Source organism: Tachypleus tridentatus, chromosome 13, assembly GCF_004210375.1.
Source record: "Tachypleus tridentatus isolate NWPU-2018 chromosome 13, ASM421037v1, whole genome shotgun sequence".
Classification (NCBI taxonomy): Eukaryota; Metazoa; Arthropoda; class Merostomata; order Xiphosura; family Limulidae; genus Tachypleus; species Tachypleus tridentatus.
The window spans coordinates 126,975,684-126,998,710 of record NC_134837.1 but is presented as its reverse complement, the minus strand read 5'-3'; the positions used below and the strand labels follow the sequence as shown (position 1 = coordinate 126,998,710).

The 23,027-nt window shown below is 28.1% G+C and overlaps 1 protein-coding gene across 5 annotated transcripts; it reads left to right on the top strand.

Moving 5' to 3' along the window:
- Positions 1-360: 360 nt before the first annotated feature.
- LOC143236693 (pleckstrin homology domain-containing family J member 1-like) lies at positions 361-22,637 on the top strand. 5 transcript variants are annotated; one of them, XR_013019659.1, is made up of 8 exons: positions 556-812; positions 4,336-4,421; positions 15,533-15,611; positions 16,315-16,405; positions 19,044-19,107; positions 19,791-19,881; positions 21,253-21,526; positions 22,084-22,637. XR_013019659.1 is itself a non-coding variant. In XM_076475108.1 (7 exons), the coding sequence occupies exons 1-7, from the start codon at positions 392-394 to the stop codon at positions 20,654-20,656; spliced, it is 468 nt and encodes a 155-aa protein (XP_076331223.1). In that variant the 5' UTR covers positions 361-391; the 3' UTR covers positions 20,657-22,637. The 5 variants fall into 5 exon arrangements, 3 of the variants coding, with proteins under 3 accessions (XP_076331223.1, XP_076331222.1, XP_076331221.1); XR_013019658.1 differs by lacking the exons at positions 21,253-21,526; positions 22,084-22,637 and adding exons at positions 20,622-20,851; positions 21,011-21,246; XM_076475108.1 differs by lacking the exon at positions 556-812 and adding an exon at positions 361-413 and having other exon boundaries at positions 20,622-22,637.
- The last annotated feature ends 390 nt before the right edge of the window (positions 22,638-23,027 follow it).

The following is a 23,027-nucleotide window of genomic DNA, read 5'->3' as shown; positions in this document are numbered from 1 at the left end:
GTGTTTAGTCGAATTCGAGACCATCGGTAATGACCAGGTGTCAAAGTGCTTGAATCTTCTTCTCATCAAAGATGCTCACCCTTTCATCTGTGTGGGCATTATAATGTTTAATTATTCCCACTATTCGTTAATAAAAGTATAGCCCAAGAGCTGGCAGTGAGCGGTGATGACTAGCCGGTAAATTAGGGATGGATAGCGCAGATAGCTCTCGTTTAGCTTCGGGCAATATTCATAACAAACTACCGTATATTTTAGTTTTTTGCATTGAAATACATTTTTATAGTTTCATTTGTAGGTTTTAAAATATCACTTGAAAACTTCCTGGGTAGCCTTATGTTATTGAGCTTATAGCGCTAAAAATCGGGTTTCGATATCGCGGTGGACAAAGCACATGCACACAGCCCATTGTTTTGGTTTGTACTTTACAGTAAATAGACAAACCATATCAAAATTTGTTTAAGTGTTTCATTTTTTCGCATTATCTTGAGTTTATATAAATTGAAATGTTATTTAGTTAACAATTTTTCTTTACAATTTAATACTATGCTGTCCTCTGTAAGAGGACACTTCTGTAGACATTGTTGAAAGTATGGTGATAGTATTTATCGTAAGATAGTTTTATATTTTTTAACATTAGTAATTTAGTAAGATTTGTGGAGTTACTGCATAAATAGCTGTGACAACGTAAAATACATAATTTTTTTTTATTTTCATAACTATGAGATTCAATGATAAAGAAATCTTCGCATTAGCTTTAGGAAAAGTAGATAAAGAAGGACGCCTCAATCATAAAGTTCGCGGATTTAGAGATAGTAGGTGTTTGCTTTCATTTCAGTTTTTCGACCATTGATTACCGAGTCTAATGATATTTTTTATTAAGAACTATGTGATAGGATAAGTCTTGTGCGTGAAGCATTTATATTATTTTGAAACAGATAAACTGTTTTTATTTGATGGAGAGAAAAATTCTTTTATTCATTACATTTTTCATCACTGGAATGTGAAATACATAATATTAATAAATTTTATTCCTTTACAAATTAGTAAGGTTGGAAGAATAGTTTTTAAACAGGTACAAAGTTTAGAAATTAGATCACTGTTATGAAATGTCTGAATTACAACAGTGTTTCAAACTATGTACGTGTTTTACAAATATCCATTCTTACTGTAATTTGTAAAAGCTGTAACTTATAACAAAGTAGTACTTATAATCAGTAAGTAAAGTCAATACGAAACTATTAGTAATAAAGTGTAATTAAAAATAACAGTGTAAAAGGTGATAGGCTAGGTTGGTGAAATCTTAATGAATTACCTTGCCACATATTTGTCAACATTCCACAATTACTATTAAGACATAGAGAATGTGCAGAATAATGTAGGCTTTTTTAGTTTGAATATAAATAAAATATTTTAGAATTAAAAGAAGCTCATAGGATTTCAAACTTTTTAAAAGGTCTTAACTGTCTGTATTTACATGTTTGACTTGAGTGAAGACATTTTTAGTTTGGTAACTTGTTTGAACAAAATTATGTTCACATCAGTTTCAGTGAGATGCTAAATCATAAAACTATATTCATAGATGAAACTGATAAAAAATTAGTTGTTATTATTGATATTAATATCCAACATTTTTTTAGTTGTAGTGAGGTCCATAAAAAAATAAAGTGAGAGTATGGGAAGTTTGTTAACACACGTTTAGTAAACTTCACAATGTTGTAGCTGAGGTTAAAAAAACTGTTGTTGCATTTCTTTTTTCTTTTGAAGTCAATTTAATTATTTTGTTTGAAGCTTATTCCAAAATAGCTTCAACAAAAATTAGTTCAAGACAGTCTTGCATTATTAAAAGCACAGCAGGGCAAGAATATGTATTTTTGTATATTTATCATCACAGGCTTTAGAGATTCCACAAACTTGCTGTTCCCTATATGCTAGTTTAGTGTAACTGATATTTTGTTATATGGTATTTCCCTATGCCAGTTTTTGACAGATTGTATCACCATATTGGTTGTGAAGTATTGATAATTATCAATAATTTTTTCTAACGTATCATTTCTCATTTGATAATTCAAGGCTTTAATATATTTATTGGGACCAGATCAGTATTTCTTGAGTTAAAACACCTGCCTTAGGGTGTCCATCATGAGTGTAGTATTTGATTTTTTTTTTCATATTTAACCATAATGGGCTATCTGTGCTATACCCACTACAAGTTTCTAAACATGCTTGTTATAAGTCCACAGACTTGCCACAGGTATCTGAACACGAAGGCCTGGCATGGCCGAGTGTTTAAGGTGCTTGACCCATAATCTGAGAGTCGTGGGTTCAAATCCCCGTCACTCCAAACATGCTCGTCCTTTCAGCCATGAAGGTGTTATAATGTGATGGTCAATCCCACTATTCATTGGTGAAAACGTATCCCAAGAGTTGGCGGTGGGTGGTGATGACTATCTGCCTTCCCTCTAGTCTTACACTGCTAAATTAGGGATGGCTAGTGCAGACAGTCCTTGTGTAGCTTTGTGCAAAATTCAAAACAAACAAACAACAATTTGAACATGGTTTTATCCATAATTTCTCTAATATTGCAACAAGATTTTGGGAAACAAAGTATCAAAATTTGATTTCATACTGAACATTTTCTGAACTGCCAGAATTTTTTTTTTGTTATTCCTACATATTTCAGGTTTTACAAATTTGGTAAACAAGTGTTATGTGTAGTGCAAATTGTCAGTAAGGTTAATTCCAACTCATAGCTGTTAAATTCTACACATTGTATGATCACACAAATAACAACACTTATCTGAAGTAAGGCAGAAGTTAAAGATGTTGTAATAATTTCATGTTTTCTATAGAACTGTATATGGTTACAGTGATAATTTTTACATTTGGTTTAGTTTTTCTGTCACATAAATACTAAGGGACAAATACTGTAGAATGTCTCCAATTTATTATACCAAAATTGTAATTTTACCAGAGTATATTTATGTGTTGGTACACCTATAATTTATTCTGTGATTGGTTGTTATTCAACTAATCACAGAGTATCATACCAGCATAAAGCCTTTAAAGGTACAGGCTGTCATTCTGCTCTGTAGTCCAAGTTATGACAACTAGGACTGAAGTGCAACACAACACACTCTACAGAAGATAAAGTGTACTTCATTTAATAATTGCTGGAAAACTCCATATTTTAATAGGAGTTGTGAGCAACACTCTAAAGAATATTCATGTGATTGGCACTGTTAATAAAAATGGGCAATATAGAAAAATGAAACTCTCCAAAAATGATGTTAGTAACTCAGGATATGTACTTTATGAGGTAGATGATGGTTGAGTAAGGATGTTGATGTAAATACAGGTTTGAATGTTATCCCTAGACAGTAAGATAATATCTGTTAGCACAGAATGGTCCTAATGGATGTGTAATTGCTCAAACACAACTTCCAAGAAGAAGTATCTAAACCAAAAGGTTGAAGTGGACATCAAACTTCTGGTAGTGTAATGAGAAAATCTGGATACATTTGTTCTTTGGAGATGAATCCAAGTTCAAATTCTTTGGCATTAGTCAATGATAGTCTTTTTGATGGCAGAAGAGAAACACTGTTATATGTAATGTATCAATGCTTGCATAAATGCACAATGGAAAGAGCCATGTCCCAGCAACTGGTATTAGTGGTTGACACAAAAAAACACAGTGGAAAGGGCTGTGGCCCAGCCACTGATATTAATGGTCAACACAAAAATTAATGATGTCGTAACTGCTGACAACTACACTTGGATTATGATCCATTGTAACATCAATTTCTGATTCATTGTGCCATTATCTCTGAAATGCGACTTGTCAGATGGAGATTCGTTTTCCAGCAGAACAGTTTTCCCAAGCCCAGGCTACAACAGAGATTGTGAAACAATATCTCAGTTGTAAAAAAAACTTAAGGAATGTCTATGACCACAGATTATCCCATACAAAGCCACAACAAGTACATTCTTGAGGCTATATGGGCTTATGTGAAGAGTATGAGGACCTAAAGATGACCAAACAATCTGAAGGAATTATAAGTAATGACAGACAACAGTTGAAAGAGTATTTCACAAATATTTAGTGGTAAACTGTATTGCACCATGAGAATAAGATATTTGTTTTTTTTGTACTGTTTTATACAATTAATAAATCTATCATTTCAAAAGTAAGTTCATGTTTAATGTCAAGGTAAACTTGCTACGGATGTCTGTAGAAAGTCACTTTTGGATCTTGTATCATTTCATATCTATTGCACTTAAAAAGTAAATATATGTACCTGAAACATTGTTCATAAGTTTATTTGTTTTTGTTTTCAGGTTACAAAGAAAGATGGTTCAAACTGAAAGGAAACTTGCTGTTTTACTTCAGAGTGAATGAGTTTGGTGCTGTTATTGAAAAGGAGGTTAGGAAGTGGATTACACCATAATAAATTATCTGTGCAGTAATATTATGCCACACTTATTAGTGTGTAATTTTACTACTAGCAAGAAAAGGTTTATAATGTTTTGTGTCAAAAAAATTGCAGTGAATGAATAAACAAGCAGTGTTTTGCTCATGAAGCGAATCTTTACATATTGAGAAAATTAAATTTTTTAACAAGTAAACTGCCACAGTAGTGATTACTTGAACCTTAAACATTGTTGACACTATTTAATTTATGTGCTAGCTTGTAATTTGGTTTTACTTAGATAATTATCTTCCTGAAGAAATAGCTTGTAATTTGGTTTTACTTAGATAATTATCTTCCTGAAGAAATAGCTTATAATTTGTTTTTACTTAGATAATTATCTTCCTGAAGAAATAGCTTGTAATTTGTTTTTACTTAGATAATTATCTTCCTGAAGAAATAGCTTATAATTTGTTTTTACTTAGATAATTATCTTATTGAAGAAATAGCTTGTAATTTGTTTTTACGTAGATAATTATTTTCCTGAAGAAATAGCTTGTAATTTGTTTTTACTTAGAAAATTATCTTCCTGAAGAAATAGCTTGTAATTTGTTTTTACTTAGATAATTATCTTCATGTTTTGCTCATGAAGTGAATCTTTACATATTGAGAAAATTAAATTTTTTAACAAGTGAACTGCCACAGTAGTGATTACTTGAACCTTAAACATTGTTGACACTATTTAATTTATGTGCTAGCTTGTAATTTGGTTTTACTTAGATAATTATCTTCCTGAAGAAATAGCTTATAATTTGGTTTTACTTAGGTAATTATCTTCCTGAAGAAATAGCTTGTAATTTGTTTTTACTTAGATAATTATCTTCCTGAAGAAATAGCTTATAATTTGGTTTTACTTAGGTAATTATCTTCCTGAAGAAATAGCTTGTAATTTGTTTTTACTTAGATAATTATCTTCCTGAAGAAATAGCTTATAATTTGTTTTTACTTAGATAATTATCTTCCTGAAGAAATAGCTTGTAATTTGTTTTTACTTAGATAATTATCTTCCTGAAGAAATAGCTTCTAATTTGTTTTTACTTAGATAATTATCTTCCTGAAGAAATAGCTTGTAATTTGTTTTTACGTAGATAATTATTTTCCTGAAGAAATAGCTTGTAATTTGTTTTTACTTAGAAAATTATCTTCCTGAAGAAATAGCTTGTAATTTGTTTTACTTAGATAATTATCTTCCTGAAGAAATAGCTTGTAATTTGTTTTTTACTTAGATAATTATCTTCCTGAAGAAAGAGCATGTAATTTGTTTTTACTTAGAAAATTATCTTCCTGAAGAAATAGCTTGTAATTTGTTTTTACTTAGATAATTATCTTCCTGAAGAAATAGCTTGTAATTTGGTTTTACTTAGATAATTATCTTCCTGAAGAAATAGCTTGTAATGTGGTTTTACTTAGATAATTATCTTCCTGAAGAAATAGCTTGTAATTTGTTTTTTGCTTAGATAATTATCTTCCTGAAGAAATAGCTTGTAATTTGTTTTTACTTAGATAATTATCTTCCTGAAGAAATAGCTTGTAATTTGTTTTTACTTAGATAATTATCTTCCTGAAGAAATAGCTTATAATTTGTTTACTTAGATAATTATCTTCCTGAAGAAATAGCTTGTAATTTGTTTTTACCTAGATAATTATCTTCCTGAAGAAATAGCTTGTAATTTGTTTTTACTTAGATAATTATCTTCCTGAAGAAATAGCTTGTAATTTGTTTTACTTAGATAATTATCTTCCTGAAGAAATAGCTTGTAATTTGTTTTTACGTAGATAATTATTTTCCTGAAGAAATAGCATGTAATTTGTTTTTACTTAGAAAATTATCTTCCTGAAGAAATAGCTTGTAATTTGTTTTTACTTAGATAATTATCTTCCTGAAGAAATAGCTTGTAATTTGTTTTTACTTGGATAATTATCTTCCTGAAGAAATAGCTTATAATTTGTTTTTACTTAGATAATTATCTTCCTGAAGAAATAGCTTGTAATTTGTTTTTACTTAGATAATTATCTTCCTGAAGAAATAGCTTCTAATTTGTTTTTACTTAGAAAATTATCTTCCTGAAGAAATAGCTTCTAATTTGTTTTTACTTAGATAATTATCTTCCTGAAGAAATAGCTTGTAATTTGTTTTTTACTTAGATAATTATCTTCCTGAAGAAAGAGCATGTAATTTGTTTTTACTTAGAAAATTATCTTCCTGAAGAAATAGCTTGTAATTTGTTTTTACTTAGATAATTATCTTCCTGAAGAAATAGCTTGTAATTTGGTTTTACTTAGATAATTATCTTCCTGAAGAAATAGCTTGTAATGTGGTTTTACTTAGATAATTATCTTCCTGAAGAAATAGCTTGTAATTTGTTTTTTGCTTAGATAATTATCTTCCTGAAGAAATAGCTTGTAATTTGTTTTTACTTAGATAATTATCTTCCTGAAGAAATAGCTTATAATTTGTTTACTTAGATAATTATCTTCCTGAAGAAATAGCTTGTAATTTGTTTTTACTTAGATAATTATCTTCCTGAAGAAATAGCTTGTAATTTGTTTTTTACTTAGATAATTATCTTCCTGAAGAAATAGCATGTGATTTGTTATTATTTAGATAATTATCTTCCTGAAGAAATAGCTTGTAATTTGGTTTTACTTAGATAATTATCTTCCTGAAGAAATAGCTTGTAATGTGGTTTTACTTAGTTAATTATCTTCCTGAAGAAATAGCTTGTAATGTGGTTTTACTTAGATAATTATCTTCCTGAAGAAATAGCTTGTAATTTGTTTTTACTTAGATAATTATCTTCCTGAAGAAATAGCTTATAATTTGGTTTTACTTAGGTAATTATCTTCCTGAAGAAATAGCTTGTAATTTGGTTTTACTTAGATAATTATCTTCCTGAAGAAATAGCTTATAATTTGGTTTTACTTAGATAATTATCTTCCTGAAGAAATAGCTTGTAATTTGGTTTTACTTAGATAATTATCTTCCTGAAGAAATAGCTTATAATTTGTTTTTACTTAGATAATTATCTTCCTGAAGAAATAGCTTGTAATTTGTTTTTACTTAGATAATTATCTTCCTGAAGAAATAGCTTATAATTTGGTTTTACTTAGGTAATTATCTTCCTGAAGAAATAGCTTATAATTTGTTTTTACTTAGATAATTATCTTCCTGAAGAAATAGCTTGTAATTTGTTTTTACTTAGATAATTATCTTCCTGAAGAAATAGCTTATAATTTGTTTTTACTTAGATAATTATCTTATTGAAGAAATAGCTTGTAATTTGTTTTTACGTAGATAATTATTTTCCTGAAGAAATAGCTTGTAATTTGTTTTTACTTAGAAAATTATCTTCCTGAAGAAATAGCTTGTAATTTGTTTTTACTTAGATAATTATCTTCATGTTTTGCTCATGAAGTGAATCTTTACATATTGAGAAAATTAAATTTTTTAACAAGTGAACTGCCACAGTAGTGATTACTTGAACCTTAAACATTGTTGACACTATTTAATTTATGTGCTAGCTTGTAATTTGGTTTTACTTAGATAATTATCTTCCTGAAGAAATAGCTTATAATTTGGTTTTACTTAGGTAATTATCTTCCTGAAGAAATAGCTTGTAATTTGTTTTTACTTAGATAATTATCTTCCTGAAGAAATAGCTTATAATTTGGTTTTACTTAGGTAATTATCTTCCTGAAGAAATAGCTTGTAATTTGTTTTTACTTAGATAATTATCTTCCTGAAGAAATAGCTTATAATTTGTTTTTACTTAGATAATTATCTTCCTGAAGAAATAGCTTGTAATTTGTTTTTACTTAGATAATTATCTTCCTGAAGAAATAGCTTCTAATTTGTTTTACTTAGATAATTATCTTCCTGAAGAAATAGCATGTAATTTGTTTTACTTAGAAAATTATCTTCCTGAAGAAATAGCTTGTAATTTGTTTTACTTAGATAATTATCTTCCTGAAGAAATAGCTTGTAATTTGGTTTTACTTAGATAATTATCTTCCTGAAGAAATAGCTTGTAATTTGGTTTTACTTAGATAATTATCTTCCTGAAGAAATAGCTTGTAATTTGTTTTTTGCTGAGATAATTATCTTCCTGAAGAAATAGCTTGTAATTTGTTTTTACTTAGATAATTATCTTCCTGAAGAAATAGCTTGTAATTTGTTTTTACTTAGATAATTATCTTCCTGAAGAAATAGCTTATAATTTGTTTACTTAGATAATTATCTTCCTGAAGAAATAGCTTGTAATTTGTTTTTACCTAGATAATTATCTTCCTGAAGAAATAGCTTGTAATTTGTTTTTACTTAGATAATTATCTTCCTGAAGAAATAGCTTGTAATTTGTTTTACTTAGATAATTATCTTCCTGAAGAAATAGCTTGTAATTTGTTTTACGTGAGATAATTATTTTCCTGAAGAAATAGCATGTAATTTGTTTTTTACTTAGAAAATTATCTTCCTGAAGAAATAGCTTGTAATTTGTTTTTACTTAGATAATTATCTTCCTGAAGAAATAGCTTGTAATTTGTTTTTACTTGGATAATTATCTTCCTGAAGAAATAGCTTATAATTTGTTTTTACTTAGATAATTATCTTCCTGAAGAAATAGCTTGTAATTTGTTTTACTTAGATAATTATCTTCCTGAAGAAATAGCTTCTAATTTGTTTTACTTAGAAAATTATCTTCCTGAAGAAATAGCTTCTAATTTGTTTTACTTAGATAATTATCTTCCTGAAGAAATAGCTTGTAATTTGTTTTTTACTTAGATAATTATCTTCCTGAAGAAAGAGCATGTAATTTGTTTTACTTAGAAAATTATCTTCCTGAAGAAATAGCTTGTAATTTGTTTTTACTTAGATAATTATCTTCCTGAAGAAATAGCTTGTAATTTGGTTTTACTTAGATAATTATCTTCCTGAAGAAATAGCTTGTAATGTGGTTTTACTTAGATAATTATCTTCCTGAAGAAATAGCTTGTAATTTGTTTTTTGCTTAGATAATTATCTTCCTGAAGAAATAGCTTGTAATTTGTTTTACTTAGATAATTATCTTCCTGAAGAAATAGCTTATAATTTGTTTACTTAGATAATTATCTTCCTGAAGAAATAGCTTGTAATTTGTTTTACTTAGATAATTATCTTCCTGAAGAAATAGCTTGTAATTTGTTTTTACTTAGATAATTATCTTCCTGAAGAAATAGCATGTGATTTGTTATTATTTAGATAATTATCTTCCTGAAGAAATAGCTTGTAATTTGGTTTTACTTAGATAATTATCTTCCTGAAGAAATAGCTTGTAATGTGGTTTTACTTAGTTAATTATCTTCCTGAAGAAATAGCTTGTAATGTGGTTTTACTTAGATAATTATCTTCCTGAAGAAATAGCTTGTAATTTGTTTTTTACTTAGATAATTATCTTCCTGAAGAAATAGCTTGTAATTTGTTTTTTACTTAGATAATTATCTTCCTGAAGAAATAGCTTATAATTTGGTTTTACTTAGGTAATTATCTTCCTGAAGAAATAGCTTGTAATTTGGTTTTACTTAGATAATTATCTTCCTGAAGAAATAGCTTATAATTTGGTTTTACTTAGATAATTATCTTCCTGAAGAAATAGCTTGTAATTTGGTTTTACTTAGATAATTATCTTCCTGAAGAAATAGCTTATAATTTGTTTTTACTTAGATAATTATCTTCCTGAAGAAATAGCTTGTAATTTGTTTTTACTTAGATAATTATCTTCCTGAAGAAATAGCTTATAATTTGTTTTTACTTAGATAATTATTTTCCTGAAGAAATAGCTTGTAATTTGTTTTTACTTAGAAAATTATCTTCCTGAAGAAATAGCTTGTAATTTGTTTTTACTTAGATAATTATCTTCATGTTTTGCTCATGAAGTGAATCTTTACATATTGAGAAAATTAAATTTTTTAACAAGTGAACTGCCACAGTAGTGATTACTTGAACCTTAAACATTGTTGACACTATTTAATTTATGTGCTAGCTTGTAATTTGGTTTTACTTAGATAATTATCTTCCTGAAGAAATAGCTTATAATTTGGTTTTACTTAGGTAATTATCTTCCTGAAGAAATAGCTTGTAATTTGGTTTTACTTAGATAATTATCTTCCTGAAGAAATAGCTTATAATTTGGTTTTACTCAGGTAATTATCTTCCTGAAGAAATAGCTTGTAATTTGGTTTTACTTAGATAATTATCTTCCTGAAGAAATAGCTTGTAATTTGGTTTTACTTAGATAATTATCTTCCTGAAGAAATAGCTTATAATTTGTTTTTACTTAGATAATTATCTTCCTGAAGAAATAGCTTGTAATTTGTTTTTACTTAGATAATTATCTTCCTGAAGAAATAGCTTATAATTTGTTTTTACTTAGATAATTATCTTCTTGAAGAAATAGCTTGTAATTTGTTTTTACTTAGATAATTATCTTCCTGAAGAAATAGCTTCTAATTTGTTTTTACTTAGATAATTATCTTCCTGAAGAAATAGCTTGTAATTTGTTTTTTACTTAGATAATTATCTTCCTGAAGAAAGAGCATGTAATTTGTTTTTACTTAGAAAATTATCTTCCTGAAGAAATAGCTTGTAATTTGTTTTTACTTAGATAATTATCTTCCTGAAGAAATAGCTTGTAATTTGGTTTTACTTAGATAATTATCTTCCTGAAGAAATAGCTTGTAATGTGGTTTTACTTAGATAATTATCTTCCTGAAGAAATAGCTTGTAATTTGTTTTTTGCTTAGATAATTATCTTCCTGAAGAAATAGCTTGTAATTTGTTTTTACTTAGATAATTATCTTCCTGAAGAAATAGCTTGTAATTTGTTTTTACTTAGATAATTATCTTCCTGAAGAAATAGCTTATAATTTGTTTACTTAGATAATTATCTTCCTGAAGAAATAGCTTGTAATTTGTTTTTACTTAGATAATTATCTTCCTGAAGAAATAGCTTGTAATTTGTTTTTACTTAGATAATTATCTTCCTGAAGAAATAGCTTGTAATTTGTTTTACTTAGATAATTATCTTCCTGAAGAAATAGCTTGTAATTTGTTTTTACGTAGATAATTATTTTCCTGAAGAAATAGCATGTAATTTGTTTTTACTTAGAGAATTATCTTCCTGAAGAAATAGCTTGTAATTTGTTTTTACTTAATTATCTTCCTGAAGAAATAGCTTGTAATTTGTTTTTACTTGGATAATTATCTTCTTGAAGAAATAGCTTATAATTTGTTTTTACTTAGATAATTATCTTCCTGAAGAAATAGCTTGTAATTTGTTTTTACTTAGATAATTGTCTTCCTGAAGAAATAGCTTCTAATTTGTTTTTACTTAGAAAATTATCTTCCTGAAGAAATAGCTTGTAATTTGTTTTTACTTAGATAATTATCTTCCTGAAGAAATAGCTTGTAATTTGTTTTTTACTTAGATAATTATCTTCCTGAAGAAAGAGCATGTAATTTGTTTTTACTTAGAAAATTATCTTCCTGAAGAAATAGCTTGTAATTTGTTTTTACTTAGATAATTATCTTCCTGAAGAAATAGCTTGTAATTTGGTTTTACTTAGATAATTATCTTCCTGAAGAAATAGCTTGTAATGTGGTTTTACTTAGATAATTATCTTCCTGAAGAAATAGCTTGTAATTTGTTTTTTGCTTAGATAATTATCTTCCTGAAGAAATAGCTTGTAATTTGTTTTTACTTAGATAATTATCTTCCTGAAGAAATAGCTTATAATTTGTTTACTTAGATAATTATCTTCCTGAAGAAATAGCTTGTAATTTGTTTTTACTTAGATAATTATCTTCCTGAAGAAATAGCTTGTAATTTGTTTTTTACTTAGATAATTATCTTCCTGAAGAAATAGCATGTGATTTGTTATTATTTAGATAATTATCTTCCTGAAGAAATAGCTTGTAATTTGGTTTTACTTAGATAATTATCTTCCTGAAGAAATAGCTTGTAATGTGGTTTTACTTAGTTAATTATCTTCCTGAAGAAATAGCTTGTAATGTGGTTTTACTTAGATAATTATCTTCCTGAAGAAATAGCTTGTAATTTGTTTTTTACTTAGATAATTATCTTCCTGAAGAAATAGCTTATAATTTGGTTTTACTTAGGTAATTATCTTCCTGAAGAAATAGCTTGTAATTTGGTTTTACTTAGATAATTATCTTCCTGAAGAAATAGCTTATAATTTGGTTTTACTTAGATAATTATCTTCCTGAAGAAATAGCTTGTAATTTGGTTTTACTTAGATAATTATCTTCCTGAAGAAATAGCTTATAATTTGTTTTTACTTAGATAATTATCTTCCTGAAGAAATAGCTTGTAATTTGTTTTTACTTAGATAATTATCTTCCTGAAGAAATAGCTTATAATTTGTTTTTACTTAGATAATTATCTTATTGAAGAAATAGCTTGTAATTTGTTTTACGTTAGATAATTATTTTCCTGAAGAAATAGCTTGTAATTTGTTTTACTTAGAAAATTATCTTCCTGAAGAAATAGCTTGTAATTTGTTTTACTTAGATAATTATCTTCATGTTTTGCTCATGAAGTGAATCTTTACATATTGAGAAAATTAAATTTTTTAACAAGTGAACTGCCACAGTAGTGATTACTTGAACCTTAAACATTGTTGACACTATTTAATTTATGTGCTAGCTTGTAATTTGGTTTTACTTAGATAATTATCTTCCTGAAGAAATAGCTTATAATTTGGTTTTACTTAGGTAATTATCTTCCTGAAGAAATAGCTTGTAATTTGGTTTTACTTAGATAATTATCTTCCTGAAGAAATAGCTTATAATTTGGTTTTACTCAGGTAATTATCTTCCTGAAGAAATAGCTTGTAATTTGGTTTTACTTAGATAATTATCTTCCTGAAGAAATAGCTTGTAATTTGGTTTTACTTAGATAATTATCTTCCTGAAGAAATAGCTTATAATTTGTTTTTACTTAGATAATTATCTTCCTGAAGAAATAGCTTGTAATTTGTTTTTACTTAGATAATTATCTTCCTGAAGAAATAGCTTATAATTTGTTTTACTTAGATAATTATCTTCCTGAAGAAATAGCTTGTAATTTGTTTTTACTTAGATAATTATCTTCCTGAAGAAATAGCTTCTAATTTGTTTTTACTTAGATAATTATCTTCCTGAAGAAATAGCTTGTAATTTGTTTTTACGTAGATAATTATTTTCCTGAAGAAATAGCTTGTAATTTGTTTTTACTTAGAAAATTATCTTCCTGAAGAAATAGCTTGTAATTTGTTTTTACTTAGATAATTATCTTCCTGAAGAAATAGCTTGTAATTTGTTTTTTACTTAGATAATTATCTTCCTGAAGAAAGAGCATGTAATTTGTTTTTACTTAGAAAATTATCTTCCTGAAGAAATAGCTTGTAATTTGTTTTTACTTAGATAATTATCTTCCTGAAGAAATAGCTTGTAATTTGGTTTTACTTAGATAATTATCTTCCTGAAGAAATAGCTTGTAATGTGGTTTTACTTAGATAATTATCTTCCTGAAGAAATAGCTTGTAATTTGTTTTTTGCTTAGATAATTATCTTCCTGAAGAAATAGCTTGTAATTTGTTTTTACTTAGATAATTATCTTCCTGAAGAAATAGCTTGTAATTTGTTTTTACTTAGATAATTATCTTCCTGAAGAAATAGCTTATAATTTGTTTACTTAGATAATTATCTTCCTGAAGAAATAGCTTGTAATTTGTTTTTACTTAGATAATTATCTTCCTGAAGAAATAGCTTGTAATTTGTTTTTACTTAGATAATTATCTTCCTGAAGAAATAGCTTGTAATTTGTTTTACTTAGATAATTATCTTCCTGAAGAAATAGCTTGTAATTTGTTTTTACGTAGATAATTATTTTCCTGAAGAAATAGCATGTAATTTGTTTTTACTTAGAAAATTATCTTCCTGAAGAAATAGCTTGTAATTTGTTTTTACTTAGATAATTATCTTCCTGAAGAAATAGCTTGTAATTTGTTTTTTACTTAGATAATTATCTTCCTGAAGAAATAGCATGTAATTTGTTATTATTTAGATAATTATCTTCCTGAAGAAATAGCTTGTAATTTGGTTTTACTTAGATAATTATCTTCCTGAAGAAATAGCTTGTAATGTGGTTTTACTTAGTTAATTATCTTCCTGAAGAAATAGCTTGTAATTTGGTTTTACTTAGATAATTATCTTCCTGAAGAAATAGCTTGTAATTTGTTTTTTGCTTAGATAATTATCTTCCTGAAGAAATAGCTTGTAATTTGTTTTTACTTAGATAATTATCTTGCTGAAGAAATAGCTTGTAATTTGTTTTTACTTAGATAATTATCTTCCTGAAGAAATAGCTTGTAATTTGTTTTTTACTTAGATAATTATCTTCTTGAAGAAATAGCTTGTAATTTGTTTTTTACTTAGATAATTATCTTCCTGAAGAAATAGCTTGTAATTTGTTTTTACTTAGATAATTATCTTCCTAAAGAAATAGCTTGTAATTTGTTAATTACTTAGATAATTATCTTCCTGAAGAAATAGCTTGTAATGTGGTTTTACTTAGATAATTATCTTCCTGAAGAAATAGCTTGTAATTTGTTTTTACTTAGATAATTATCTTCCTGAAGAAATAGCTTGTAATTTGTTTTTACTTAGATAATTATCTTCCTGAAGAAATAGCTTGTAATGTGGTTTTACTTAGATAATTATCTTCCTGAAGAAATAGCTTGTAATTTGTTTTTACTTAGATAATTATCTTCCTGAAGAAATAGCTTGTAATTTGTTTTTACTTAGATAATTATCTTCCTGAAGAAATAGCTTGTAATTTGGTTTTACTTAGATAATTATCTTCCTGAAGAAATGTCATAAAATTATTTTATTTGAATATTTTTTTATGTTTTATTCAACACAATAAGTACATATTTAGTAAACTAACCAAATGTATTTCCTAAAAACTTACAAGGCTTTTTGGTGTGCGTCTGTATATTTAGTAAATTAGCAGAATATCTTTTCTCAATAGCCAGCAGGACTTTTTGTTATAGAACAGTGTAAAGTGGAACGTGAAACTCAGAATGACCTTCCTTTTTGCTTTTCCATAAGTAAGTGATTACATTACTAAAATTGTACATTTGATTAGAAGCATGATTATCATTGTAAAATAAAGCTAGAATGGAAAATTAGGATAAATTAGGTGATTTATTTTTCACTTGGGCAAAGGAAGTATGCAATATTGTTGTTTTTTCTTTCTGAAGTCGTGCAGTGGAGACAAGTGTTTTATTTATTTTAGAAATAAACAACTTTTATCTCGTCAACTAATTATAGTTATACCTATGCCTTTTCATTAGCTGTAACCCTTAATAAAGATGTAAACCAGAACATCAAGTGATGAATATTGCTTTTCTTCGCTAGAAATAGAAGTCATTTATTTGCAAAAAAAAAAAAAAAAAAATTATTTGAGATATGTGCTCAAAGATGTTTTCTTTCTGTAGAAGCTTTATGTACACATTAAATATGGAAGTGGTATTAAAATCTATCATGTATCATATTAAGAACTTGTATGTTTTGAATATGATTGATTAAGATCTTGTACTCTAGCTAAGCTCAAGGTTATTTATGTTAAATGTGGTTTTCCAAACCTAGATAAATCAAAGAAATGAGCATAATGAAAAGATGGTTCTAATAGATAATGCATATTTTATTAGAAAATTAACTGTTTCTCTGTGCTCATATCCAGCAGTTTATTCTCACTATAAATGAACAGTTAGAGGTATGGATTGTAATATTTTGTAATTTTTTATAAAGCTTTTTCTGAAGACCTGGACAAGAAACACATATTTCTTTGTCAAAGTGAGAAGCAATGTGAAGACTGGGTTAAAGTTCTTCAAGAGGCTAGGTCAAAATTTTTCCTACTTGTTTTTTGACGTTGTTTTGTGTCATCATGGAAATGTGATGAAAATATCCAAAGGTTTATTGTTGTATATTTTACCTCTATCATAAAAATTTCAGGTTTGGATTACATTCTTGTATTTAAGGTGACAAAAGTAAATGTTTGCTCACATCTTATCACAAACTTTGGACATTGATGGATTAAGTGAGGAGCCTATACAGAAATGGGGGGAAAAAATTATGAATTATAAAATTTATAAGTAATGTTAACCCTCTCAACACAACCATTTATACAAGTATATATTTTTAATGCTAAAACTTTTAATACAGTATGTGATAAGGAATTATCATAGTCATTCACAGAGTTTGGCAGAGGTTTAGTAAACATTAAAAGCTATACGTTCACAGAAATTCAGTTTTTTAAATGAATATATGTAGTTGTTTTTTCTAGTCCAAGTGCAAGTAATAGTTATGTTAAGATTAAAAATACTTTTCTTCATCTCAAAAGTTTCATATTTTAATTGCATAAAGTAAAAAATATTCTAAATAAGTTTCAAACAGTTTTTTTTATAAGTAAAACTTCATATTATATCTGTTATTTTCTCTACCCTAACTTTATACATGGCTGGTCAATTTGACTGACCTTGTAACCACCAAAAAAAAATTGAAATGAATCTGAATTACTCCCTATTTTTTATTTCTAGAACAAGTTCATATTGTAACATGAAACTGTACACTTGTTTATCCTAAATAATTATAAATTCATATCAGTATACATCTATTTGTACTGATTTATGCTGTTTTATTGCCCTTTGAACTGTGTCTAACCACTATTGGAGCCATTGTAATACATAAATCACTAGAAAAAGTACAGCTCTTGTTAAACTCTCATATTGCATTGTACATTGTCAAAATTTTTAATTATTATTAATTATTTAAGCTAATCTTAAAAAACTTTAGAATTTTCTGTTTTCACCTTGGCTAACTTCCAATCCTTTGCTACTTGTCCATTATTCAAGGATTAACAAAAAACAGTAGTAAGTAGCTTGCATATCCAACCTTTAACCTTCTAAACCCTTGGCCCAGAAGTCTTATTATTGCTTAAACTTTACAATTCCTTATCTAGCTTGAGAATTAATTCAGTCATCTTGTTTGATCTCATTTTCATTCATCAACTCTTCAGTATGTGGAGAACTGCTTAAGTCTTCATTAGTAAATAAAAACTGAAGAAAAAGCAGAATTTAATAACCCATGCATCTCATAATCAGCATATACTAGCCTTCCTTTATCATCTCTCAATGATCCTACCCCCATTCTAACACTTTGTTTGCCCTTAATGTACTTGAAGATGATATTACTGCTAATTTTTATATTTTTAGCCAACATTTTTCATACATTCTTTTTGATGTCCTACTTTCCTGTTTCACCAACTTTTCTGAACTTCTAAATCTCCTGTCATACCATTCAATTTGGATTTGTGATGCTTTTCTTTAACTTTATCTCTTGAACTTTTTGTGAGCCAACCTGGCTTTTTACTTGCAGCTACACTTTTCTTTCTAAAAGGAGCATGTTTATGTTGAATATTTAAAAATTTATTTTAAACAATTTTCCACATCTTATCAGTGTCTCCAAATAACTCATCTGCCTAATTTACAACAGATGATTCTTGTCATATCTTTTAAGGCCTGGCATGTCTAGGTAGTTAAGGCTCTTGACTCGTAATTCGAGGGCTGCGGGTTCGAATCTCCATCACACAAAACATGCTCTCCCTTTCAAGTGTAGGAGTGTTATAATATGACGGTCAATCCCACTATTTGTTGGTAAAAGAGTAGCCCAAGAGTTGGCATGGATGGTGATGACCAGCTTCGTTCCCTCTAGTCTTACACTGCTAAATTAGGGACGGCTAGCATAGATAGCCCTCATGTAGTTTTGCTTGAAATTCAAAACAAACCAAACCACATCCTTTAAAATTTGTAACCAAAATATCATTATTTCTCATCTCCATGTGCAGAAAATCATCAAACCTGATACAGCAATGATCATCTGCTCTCATTTCTTCTCCAGTTTAAACCCTCTCAATCATTTCTGTACTTGAAGTTGATTAACAATAAATCTAAAACAATATTGTTTCTAGCAAGTTCCTCAACTAATTAATAAAGGAAGCAATCTTGAACAGTTTACAAAAACCTTTCTCCTTCATAGTTTTACTTTATCATTTCTCAATTTAAATGCCTGAAATTAAAATTACCTATATTTACAACTTCATTAACATTTAATGTTCTGGATGAAATATAAATAAATATGTAGAGGTAATGTTCTGGATGAAATATAAATGTGTAGAGGTAATGTTCTGGATGAAATATAAATGTGTAGAGGTAATGTTCTGGACAGAATATATTATAAATGTGTAGAGGTAACGTTCTGGATGAAATATAAAAGTGTAGAGGTAGCGTTGTGGATGAAATACATTTTAAATGTGTGGATGTAATGTTCTGGACAGAATATATTATAGAAGCACATTGGCAACCCTTTATTACAGAACGTTTTCAGAACTTAGAGATGTGTTCTTTTTGTATTTCAGTTTTATATTTTTCTTTCTGTGTTTGTCAGCTCTTATTATTTGTTGTACATTTACTAATTTACAGTTATGAACACCAGAGAGCAAAACTTCTTCTAATTCAAGCTAAACTGTTACGAAAAACAGGAAAGGTATGTCTTTCTTTTAAGTTGTAACTTTCAAACTAATCTATGTAGGTCAGCAGAACTGTGAAAGATTATGTTGGCTTTCTTCTGAGTTACTTTGTGTACTAACTTTAAGCAGATATTTTTCAATTTATAGCAAATAATGTTTTAAATGTATGTTTACGAGAAAACATTGCTAATGTTTATGAACCTGTTTATCTGTGGTTGGTTAAAGTTATGTCAACTCTTAATTTAATTAGATATATTTTTAAATAAATCATGTAAGGCCACTGGGTGTTACTTAGAATGATATAAAAAAATAAAGTTTCACTTCTTAACGTAATTTATTGTTCCTTTTGTAAAAATTGTTTTAAACAAAAAGCCTAATTAATATATTTTATGTTTATTATATTATATTATAGTTGGGTTCAAGAAATAATTACAGTATAATTCTGTAGATTACTTTATGAGTTCACTTGAAACAAGACATTTCATTTAACATAATTTTCAATGTCCTTTCCCTTTTCTTTTGTGTAACTCTTTCAATGACCACCTTGTACCATGAGGGGTAGCAGAACAGTTTAAGAATCACTGATATAGTGGATTAGTTTTGTTTTTTTTCTCTAAAACAGTATTGTTTTTCTTTCTTAGTAATAAAGGTTCTTTTAGATTTCTGTTCTTACAGCATTTCGTTTCATTGACTAACACAGGATCCTCTGGAGGCATTCCCAAACCATCATCACCACAGATTTTCTGCCTCTCCATTTTTCCGACAGAAATCCTTGCCCAAAGCCAGCTCAGGTGAATTGTTGTTTTTATTTTTTGATAACATTGTTTATCAGTTGTTACATAGCAAGAGTGAGACCAGCATACTAATATCAGAATGTTCTGTGGACAGACTGTAATATACGTGAAACAGAGAATTATTTTCTTCTGAGTAATTATTTGTAACTAGTAATTACATGATAATGTTCTTCAGTAAAATAAGGTACTTGTAGTAAACTTAATAAACAAAAATGAATTAAAGAAACTCTAGTGTACAAACTATCGTGTAGGATTATAAAATGTACCCTAGATTTTGGAGGTGAAAGAAAGTTAGACATACATTGTGGTGGGGATACACCGTCTATCAGTCTTAACATCCGTTTACCAGTCTCACATAAGAAATAAGAGTAGCAGTAGATATAGAAATTAGGAGAGTGAGATGTAGGTACTCAAGCTCACATCTATATCACTCTTCACTGCCTGCAGACAGTTGTGGGAAGGTGACTGCTATCCATAGTAAAGAACAAAAATTAATTGAAATAGGAATAAAAAATAAGGTACTACTATTTTAAGTAAAATTTCTCTAAACTGTTTATCTCTTTTGACATATGTAAATGACACATAGTAAATAATTTTCATTAATTATCCATCTGCTTGTTGGTATATGTCAAGAAAGGTCACAAAAATGTAGTTGATATCACCTCACTTAAGGAAGTTCATCAAAAGGCTTAAAAGCATTTTATTTCTAATGAATAATATATTAAATTGTTTTTCAGAAACATCCATTCCTGTTATGATAAGACTGCTCTAACTGGTACAGAAGGTTTCAAAATTAAACATGGTAGAAAGCTTAGTTGTTGATCTATCTGTCTTGGGAAAGTAGTGTTGTCACGAGAACGGATTTCTCTTGTTTTATACTAGTATTGCTCTGACGAGTACAGAATGTTTCAAAAACACACGTGGTAGAAGAAAAGTCCACCTATTAAAAGTGCAAGGATTTTATTAGGTTTACAGTAACAATGTGTTTACAGTAGTACTCCTGAAGAAGAAAGACCCACCTGTTGAAAGTGATGGTGTTTTATTAGGTTTACAGTAACATTGTGTTTACCGTGTGTACTCCTGAAGAAGAAAGACTCACCTGTTGAAAGTGATGGTGTTTTATTAGGTTTACAGTAACATTGTGTTTACCGTACGTACTCCTGAAGAAGAAAGACCCATCTGTTGAAAGTGATGGTGTTTTATTAGGTTTACAGTAACATTGTGTTTACCGTATGTACTCCTGAAGAAGAAAGACCCACCTGTTGAAAGTGATGGTGTTTTATTAGGTTTATAGTAATGTGTTTATTGTCATGAATATTATTGTAATCTTGTATATTTTACGTTTAATTCATTTTTTTTTTTTAACAGTGCCCAAGAATCTAGTACTACTGGATTAAAGTCAAATATATTTATTTGTGTATTGTTGTGAACAAACAAAGATACTGGATACCAGAATTGGGAAAACACAAGACAGTTGTGAAAGTTACACTTGTTTGATTTATCTTCACTTCTGAGATTATGGAGCTTCACCAATTGACTGTGTCAAGTATCAGTGTATAAAAGACATTGAATATGTAACTATACAACATTTATTTGAAGTATCCTGAATGCCTGCTAAGTGCCTTTTTTGCTATGTTCAACTGTAAGATCATAACTTACTAATTCAGTAAATCTAGACGTACCAGTTCTTGTTAAGCATTATTTTACGCTAGTAAAGCATATCTTTTATAACTGTAATCAATATTTCATATTGTATAAGGTTTATTTTTGATGTGCCTTTAATCAACAATGTATTGAAATACAGCCTACCTATTATTTTTGTAATTTAAACTCTATTTACCCTTTAAAACAACAGATTTTTTAACTATGCTTTTAGATATTGATTGTTCTTTTCTAAGCTTTGTTCCTAATAAGGGTTAAATGTCGTGTGGTTAAAGTTTTAGTACTTTAACATTGTAAAGATTAATGCCTTTTGATTTGTAGGTTAGAAACTTTGAAGTAATTTCAGGGACTAAGAATTATTGTTTGTCAGTAAGTAAGTAATATTTTAAAGAAAAGCTTTGTGTTAAAGGTAGTATTTTAATGATCTGTTATAGATTGAGAGGATTATTTGAACTTTTTCTTTCTACAGAAAGGTTTTTGGTGTAAGGCTTGTGATTGTTAGTTTTAAAGCCAAAAGGTGTGTGTTTTTTTTTACAGCTAAACCACATTGGGCAATCTGCTGTGTCCACCGAGGGGAATCAAATCCCTGTTTTTATCATTGTAAATCTGAAGACTTATTACTGTCCCAGCAGGGGACACCAAAAAGTGAAAGCTTAGCATTACATACTTACTCTTAACATTTTAAATTAATTTGAAAAAATTTCATTTTGTATGACAACTAAAACATTTCCAGAAGTCTTTGTTTAATCTATGTTAATGTAGATAGCACCTACAATTGTTTTCAACACAAAAGGGCATGCACTGATATTGTTTGTAAAGCAGAATGTATGAAATATTTATGAACTGTGTAAGTATCAAAATATATTATTATGATATCAAGTAATATAGAGTGTGAAAGTTTGGTATAAATGATTAATACAGAACAATGGAACATCAGTGGTACCTGTAAGTTATATTTTTGTATGCACAGTAATGGAGCATCAGTGGTACCTGTAAGTTATAAATATGTTGTATTATAGTTATGTGTTTCCTGTTTCCCAGTGTTAATCTGAAGTTTTTAAATCTTTAATAAAAGTGAGAAATATGAAAAATATTTGCATTGTAATTGTTCTTGGAAGGTATTAGAGACAGTTGTTTATCTTATAGTTAACTACACACACAATTCACACTGAATAACACCTTTGTTATGTGTTTATGAAGAGGCTGTGTGGTGATGTCACACAATTGATGTACTTGGTAACACGTAACCAGTTTAATAACCTTCAAAATCTAACTATTAATGCATTCCACAAACGAGAACACAAGTTTACTGTTTCATCAGCCACACAGGTCATTTACATAATATAATGTTGCATATTATAATTAATTTCAGACGAGTCTCCAATTTATTATATAATGTTTTACAATTTCAAATAGCCTAAAACTAAGTTAAATTCTAGTCTAGTTTTAGAAGCGAAATAGATGCCGGTAATTATAACATT

Bases quoted from the DNA above. Each gene is read 5' to 3' on its own strand.
- LOC143236693 (XM_076475106.1), top strand. From the start codon at position 719: ATGAGATTCAATGATAAAGAAATCTTCGCATTAGCTTTAGGAAAAGTA. The intron at 15,612-16,314 runs GTAAGTGATTAC...TTTTTTATAAAG, and splicing joins TCCTTTTTGCTTTTCCATAA to CTTTTTCTGAAGACCTGGAC. The intron at 16,406-19,043 runs GTCAAAATTTTT...ACTAATTTACAG, and splicing joins AAAGTTCTTCAAGAGGCTAG to TTATGAACACCAGAGAGCAA.